Source organism: Wyeomyia smithii, chromosome 3, assembly GCF_029784165.1.
Source record: "Wyeomyia smithii strain HCP4-BCI-WySm-NY-G18 chromosome 3, ASM2978416v1, whole genome shotgun sequence".
Taxonomy (NCBI): Eukaryota; Metazoa; Arthropoda; class Insecta; order Diptera; family Culicidae; genus Wyeomyia; species Wyeomyia smithii.
The window spans coordinates 267197626-267205746 of NC_073696.1; the positions used below are offsets into that span (position 1 = coordinate 267197626).

General features: G+C 43.0%; 1 protein-coding gene across 1 annotated transcript; it reads left to right on the plus strand.

The window, feature by feature from the left end:
- The first annotated feature begins 389 nt into the window (after positions 1 to 389).
- On the plus strand, positions 390 to 1838 carry LOC129729261 (uncharacterized). Its single transcript, XM_055687772.1, has 5 exons — positions 390 to 1019; positions 1059 to 1379; positions 1447 to 1515; positions 1581 to 1670; positions 1734 to 1838. The coding sequence occupies exons 1-5, from the start codon at positions 390 to 392 to the stop codon at positions 1836 to 1838; spliced, it is 1215 nt and encodes a 404-aa protein (XP_055543747.1).
- The last annotated feature ends 6283 nt before the right edge of the window (positions 1839 to 8121 follow it).

Sequence of the window (8121 nt, forward strand, 5' to 3'; positions counted from 1 at the left end):
ACGAAAACGTAGCCTTGGAAAATCATACATCTCTCGACTACTTTGTGTTAAGGTCGTATGTCTAAACGTAAACAAAACGAGTGAGAGTTATATCCCTTGTACTTCACAAGCACAAATCATCTCTCATTCGTTGTGTTTACGTTAAGACATACGCCCTTATCACAAGGTAGTCGAGATCTAATTAACTCAAACTCAGCTCAAACGGGCTCCCTGCCTCTCAAACTTAAAATCCTGCACACGACTATGTTTACCCGCAAATGGAATGCACATCACTAGTGAATTTCCATCACATGCATCGGGACGCAAAAAACGCAGTTTAAATAATTAAGCAGCTTTGAAACATTGTATCCTTAGTACGTACAAATGGCAATAGAATGCTTCTATCAACGATGTTCACCCGACGGGTGTTGTTCCGGCTTGCTACGATCTATCTGTACTATGGCGCTCGTGCCTGCGGAATTTTGCCTTTCTGCTTTGATGGCAACCGTTTCCACAGCTGCGAATTTCATCTGCTATGGTCTCTCTGTGCAGCGACCAGCACCATCGTCACCGTTGGATTTAGCTTCTACCGCATAGTGACACTGCTACCGTACCCAACGTTGGATATTGTCCGCCAGCTGATTTATTGCAAGTTCATCATTCGACTCGGGATCATAGCATCCTGTTACGCACTGGCGTTGATCTACAACCGACAGTTCCTGGCCCACAGTAACGCAATCCTGCGGAATTTGCAGCGGCTCGAGTGCTTCGAGGTGCTTCCCGAGATCGACAAAAAACTAGTCTTGTACGGACTGGGAAAGGTTTGCATAGTGAACATCATGATGAGCGTGCTGTTTGCGATCAACTTTAGGTTCAACATGGAAAATGACCCAGTGCCGCTGTTTGAGCGCATCATGAATATTTACGCCGTTTTTGTCGTGGCCCAGGTGTCCAATGTGTGCCTATTTAGCCTTTACATCGGAGCCCACTTGTATCGTTCGGTTAATTCGCAGGTGAAAAAAATCATACGTGACATATGCGTGGCGGATCAGGATACAGGCTGTGCAATGGATGAAAAGTTTTCCACCGAGGTTTGCGAAAATCTGACCGCCTTGAGTAGAATTCATTACAGCACGAGTTATTCCGTACAAGGAATTTGTCGTATTTTCAGTATTCCGCTTGGGTTGATCAATTTGAATCAGCTCGTGGTTTTCATAGTATGTTTTTTCATTAGTCGTTATTGCTTACAGATGTACTTCGTTTATGTTTCCACAAGTCAGCAGCTGCGACATGAATTCACCATCACTTTAAACCGCTACTTTAATTCATTTCTCTACCTAGCTTTTGAACTAATCCATCTTGTGTGCTTAGTATCAGCTTCAGCGCTTTCAGCAAGACGTGTAAGTAATTTTGTTTAGTTTTCAGCAATTATGGAGAAATCGTAAAATTTAGTGCTCCATTCAACAGGCCGAGAAAACTCTGCTTTACCTGAACGAATTTTTCGAAACCGAAGTTGCACCTCGCATCGATGAAAACGTAATTATGACTTTGTAGTAGCAAAGTATAGATTGCTTCTAAAAATTATCGGTTGACGGTTCCAGATTCAAACGTTCACCATTGGATTACTGTTACGGGATCAATCAGTTTCACCATGTGGATTATATCGACTAGATTTCGCGCTGTTCTTTTCGGTGGGTGCAGCAAAACTAGAAATTGTGTTTGCACGATGTTTCAACTTCACTCTTTCTTCACAGATATTTGCTGCTATCACCAACAAACTTATTGTACTCGTGCAATTACAGCTCGGATACTCAATGCATGACTCTAATAACACGACTCGGTACAAAAAAAAATCCTAATTGTTGCTCATTATAACCATTAAACAAATATTTAAACTGTATTTAATTTACTTGTCATGGATACAGTATGTGCCCATCAACCGCGGCAGTAAATATTCACATCCATGATATTCAACGAGTCAGACTCATAGGTCTAAATAATCGCTACCCTATCGCTTTCCATCATAAATCATGCTTACGAATCATCAAATGGTGAAACTTCCCGGAAAATGTGTGATTCAACCGTTGCAATCATTTGGTTTGGTACCTCTGCCATGGGATCCTTACTGGAAGCAGTTCCAGCGATCGCGATGGCTCACCCTAGCGTCGGTGGTTTTTGCCTTGCTGTTTACCGCTGGGATGCCACTGCCCGTGTGGTACGTAGCCATCGCTGTACCGTACAGTGGGCCTGCTTCGATAGGCTATGCGCGAATGCCAACACGAATCTGTGGGGTGACGCCTACAGGATCGTAATGGCTAAGACTAAAGGCGCGCTGGCGCCTGCTGGCGGCGCCAGATGGTATCCCTACCCTGGCAATCAGGCTAGCGATACAAACGGCCCCCGGGCTGTTTAGGGCAGCCATGCAGAGGTGCCTGGATGACTGTCTCTTTCCGGACAGGTGGAAGCGGCAGAGACTGGTCTTACTGCCGAAGGCTGGGAAACCGCCAGGGGACCCATCGGCATATAGGCCTATCTGCCTGCTGGACACCGCGGGCAAGGTGCTTGAGAGGATCATCCTCAACAGACTGGTGAGGTACACGGAGGGTGTACACGGTCTGGCAAGTAACCTGTTCGGCTTCCGGAAGGGCAGGTCCACGCTGGATGCCATCTCTTCCGTCACCAAGACGGCGGGCACTTCAGCGCAAGACAAGTGGCGTTTTCCCCTATTGTGTATTGTATTGTGCAATCGTCACGCTCAACGTGAAGAATGCGTTCAATAGCGCCAGTTGGGACTCCATAGCGCTCGCGCTCAGGAGCATCCATGTACCGGTGTCGCTGTACAAGATTCTGGAAAATTATTTCCAGAATCGAGTAGGGTCATTTTTGGTCAAAATCTTTCTAACTTTTTGTAGACAATTATGGCAAAAAACGCAAAATGTTGCGTTAAGTCTGTAGCTTCTAGAAAAAATATGAACGACTCAAAATAGTTTATGATTTCGCGAATATTTTATGTTTTTTGAGTTGACGTCAAATTGTCCAACTAGCGTCTCAGATGGGGTAAGTTGGTCAGGACAAGTTGGTACAAGAAGGTCAAGAATGAAGAATTGCCCTCGGACTGGTTGTAGGGTCTCATATGCCCGATCTACAAAAAAGGTCATCGCCTGGACTGTGGCAATTATCGAGGCAATACCGTCTCAATACCGTTCTCTCCCGCATCCTGTTCCACAGACTGAGGCCGTTGCAGGAGACCTTTGTTGGCGAGTACCAATGCGGTTTTCGAGGGAGACGCTCCACGACGGACCAAATGTTTACCTTGCGACAAATCCTCGATAAATTTCGAGAATTCAATTTGCAGACGCACCATCTGTCCATAGACTTCAGGGCAGCGTACGATTCAGTTAAGAGAAATGAGTTATGGCAGATTATGCTTGAACATGGATTCCCAACAAAGCTGATTAGGCTGATACGTGCCGCCCTTTAAGGTTCTACATCAAGCGTCAGGATAGCCAGTGAGATATCGGACTCGTTCGTGACGTTAGCTGGTTTGAAGCAGGGTGACGGGCTGTCGAACTTATTGTTCAACATCGCATTGGAAGGTGCTTTACGGAGGGCTGGTGTGCAGAGAAGCGGTACCATCATTGAGAATTCGCACATGCTTCTCGGTTTTGCGGACGATATCGACATCATTGGTATCAACCGTAGAGCAGTGGAAGAGGCCTTCGGACCTCTCAGAAGGGAAGCTGCGAGATTAGGGCTTGTCATAAACTCTGCCAAAACGAAATACATGGTGGCTGGCAGAGTGCGTGGTAGTCCGTCGGAGGTTGGTGCTGCGGTGGTGCTAGATGGGGAAACATTTGAAGTAGTCGACGAATTTATTTACCTGGAAACATTAGTGACATGTGACAAAGAGGTTAGCCGTAAGATAAAGAGGCGGATAGCAGCCGCAAACAGGGCCTTTTACGAATTACGTAACCAGCTTAGGTCCAGCAGTCTGCAAATCGGTACTAAACTTGCACTCTATAAAACTAAACTTGCACTCTATCTACGGGTGCGTAGAGGACGCTGAAAGAGGCTGATCGGCGAGCTCTTGGTGTTTTTGAGCGTAGGATTTTGCGTTCAATCCTTGGCGACAAACTTGAAAATGGTGTTTAGCGCAGACGCATGAACCATGAAGTGTACCAGGCATACAAATCGGCGGATATAGTCAAGCGGATAAAACACGGCAGGCCTTAATGGGGCTAGGCATGTAGCGAGAATGCCAGATGAACGTCAAGCGAAGGCTATATTTAGCAGGAATCCCGATAGAGGTCATCGACTTTGGGGTAGACCCCGCACTCGTTGGATGTTTGCTGTCGACGAGGATGCACGCGAAATAGGTGTTAGGGGCGATTGGAGGATAGCAGCCCAAGATCGAGGGACATGGCGACGTATTCTGGATTCGGCACTGGATTGATAATCGGTCTGTCGCCTTAAAAGTAAAGTAAGTGAGTAATAATTATTTCAGATCAATGACTCATGTGTTTATAGTGTCCACAGAAACATTCATTAAAACGACGACGAAATGAAGATAACTTTCACCAAATTGTTTGACGTTTAAAAAAAACGGTTTTGCTAAGCAGAGCACATGTTGTTTTCGTTTGGTTTTAGTAAGCATCACGAAAAGCGCCGTTCCTGGAATTGCATTTACTTGGTTACTTGAACTCATTGATGATGTGCATAGGACCAACTGTATTAAATATGAAAATTACTGAAAATACACGAAAATAAAATTTTGGCGGAAATTTGTGTAACACAACTTAAAACTGAGCGGGGGCCTAGTGTGGTTGGTAACGTCTCCGCCAACCACGCTCGACGCCTGGGTTCGAATCCCACCGCCGTCATAGGTGTCGATGGTTGTGAGGTGGCGTGATCCACTCACAACCAACCCAACTGGTCTAGATTCAATCCTAGCCGACACCGGGAGATTTTCTGAGGCGAAAAATCTCTGGGATCACGGCTTCCATCGCATGGGGAAGTAAAGCCGTTGGCGCCGGTCCGTTAATAAACGGGTCGTGAGTTAGGGTCCTGGGTGTGGAGTCGCCTCCCTGGGCGTCGGTGATTGGCCACAACAGTAGCGGAACCAGACCGACGGAAAATAAGCGAGAATAAAAAAAAAACTTAAAACTAACATAAAGTACTTTCATCATGCATTGAACTAGGTTAATTTCAATTTGGCTAGCTTTGTTTAGACAAAAAGTTTCAACTTGAAAACCGAGTAGAATTAATGGCCAATTTGGCACCAACCTGTTTTTAGTATACGCCCTAATTGAAACTGTATTGTTATCCGCTAAATATCACCCATATTACACGATTTTTTTGATACGTAGATTCGAAAATATTCTCTTTGACCAACTTACCCCGTAACCAACTAGCCCCGCTCTACCCTACTTGTTTACAACACGGAGGAGGGTCAGGCGTGCGTCCCAATCACCGCAGGAGTTCCGCAAGGTTCAATCATGGGTCCGGTGTTGTGGAATGTCACGTATGACGGAGTGTTGAAACTCAAGGTCCCTGTAGGGCTTGTGATCGTCGGTTTTGCAAACGACATAGGAGGTCAAGTTGTAGGCCGCGCACTGTATACGCAAGGCCGAGGACTGGATGCGCTCCAGGAAACTGGAGCTCGCGCATCTTAAGACGGAGGTCACGGTTGTGAACAACCGTAAATCGGAGCAACAGGAGGTGATCAGAATCGGAGACTGCACCATCCCCTCGAAGCGATCTCTGAAGCTCTTGGGGGTTATGGTGGACGACAAGCGCACGTTCTGGAGTCATGCCGACTATGCCTGTAGGAGGGCCTCATCGGCTATTACAGCACTATCTCGTATGATGTCCAATAGCTCAGCGGTTTATGGCAGCAAGCGAAGACTTTATAGTCACCTTATCTTAAGCGCATATTAAGCAGGTATTAGACGAAGCAAATATTTGCTTTTTGACGTAGGACTACGTCTAACCGCACTATACCGAGATACATTCCGCGATAACTAAAACCAAGATGTAACGACGGAATGAAAGAATTTAAACGGTTATACTGATGTAACCACATGATGGACCACAATAATCGATATGTCGTTGGATTGATAAAATGATGGACAATTTTGTGATTCTTCAATTTTCATTATCACTTCATTGTTAAACAGTGAAAATTGAATAAAAGTTTCAAGGTCGAATGTTCACCAACAATGTACCAATCATATGCGAGCACGCCTAGCACAGACTTCATGAATAGACACCAACTGCCTGCAGTGATATCCTGTATAGCAGTAGCAAAAAAAATTTGACAGAATCTCCCCGTCCCAATAGGTCAACTAATGTTAGCTTCCATCAGCCTAGACTAAATTGATGTCTTGAAGGTAAAGCTTTTTCGGAAAGTTCGTAACCACCTCCACTACCAGACAGTTTTACGTTCTGCTGTTAACAAATATGTTAATGTTAATGAAACTGATGTCTTGAAGGATGATATGATGGCACAGGCAACAGTACTGCACCGAGCAATGTATGAACAGAGCGCTGGTTACTCGTCGTCTATCAGTGCAGAGAAACTTGATATTCATTTGTGTGCAGTCAAGCCAAGTGAAAACTACATTGCCGCTGTTGACTCGCAGTGAGGCGTGGAACACAATCGAATTGCCGTTTGAATCGTCTTCTTCTTCTTGTTTCGTATAGCAGCAAATATTAGAATTCACTATGATTTTTCGGATGTCGCAAAATAGGCTGCGCCGCCGGGGCAACAAAATGCGTTGTTTATTTTTTAACTCTACACTCTGCCTTTTTTTAGACTTATTTAAATAACTAAATATAAGGTATTTAAAAGACAATAGAAAACCAAAATGCTCCGTACAGATCTTTGAATATGTAGTTAAACGAGCTGTACTGATGATTATATTTAACTAGCTAAATGAATTTAGTCCAATATGACAATACTAGCTGCATCCAAATTCATTTCATCTTTATATTAGAGTTCCGACGTTAGTGTTTGTATTTTTCAAATGAAATTTTTTTGAATTAGCATTTGCAAGAAAATATAACTTTCCATAACCGTACTTGTGATTGAACAACGCTATGCAAACATTAATTGCTGAGGCTGATGTTGTGCATCACTCTAGCCCAGTTTATTTTCGAAGATAACGGACATATAACTTTCAAATATGGTATCTTCGTTGTTCTTTGGTATCTTGAAACTGATCAAATTTTTTTCTGATTGATCCTGTATACTGATAAAATGTTTAAATTGACCTGAATTGAATGTTAACATGTTCATAAAATTCTATGTCAATTTCAAATTTTCTGTGAATATACATTTTCTACTAAAACTGTAATTCGTTATCGATATTTTTTCCACGAGCTTGTAATTACAGGAAAAAAATTTATGTGACATCTTTGCCGCTTTGTGATCGGTGAGTGAGCCAACTTTAACAAAACAAATAGATATAGAAGGAAGTTTAATTTCTACTAAATCGCACTCAATTAAATATTTTGTAGAAGGTTGCCTCTTCGCGCATTAAAGAAAATTCGCTGTATTAGAATGAATGGTATTCATCAATGGTCCAGAAACCAAATTTAGGGGAAAATCAAGTATCTAACTTTTTTACTTTTGTAGATAGAAAACCTTGTTTTACAATTTTATAGCTCCAATAATTTTAAGTAACTTTGTAAAATAAAGTTTTTTTCTAAAACATTGCTATAGAGCTCTAGACCCAAATTTTCTCCTAAATTTGGTTTCTGGACCATTGTGAATGTTAAAGAGAATATTTTTTCTTCTAAGATAGAGTGCTGCAAAGAAATAATCAAAATACAGACCCCGTTCGATTTTGGCAACACCTCAGAATTTTTTCTGTTGCCAAAATCGAACCATGCCAATAATGAACGGATTTTCTCATGACTTTTTTGACTTTTTAAATGGTCAAAGACGACCTTAACCGTAGAAATGGCCACCAATGAACTAGTTTAGTTCCAAGTCGTTTGAGGTGTCGCTTGATGAATTTGGGCTGACGACCTAGATACTTGATATTACCACCGGAACCAAAACACCTTCCTTTTGGAAGATGTTGAGCTTGAATTGGTTAAAACAAATCAAGCAAACTACAAAAGTAAAACGAGCTCAAA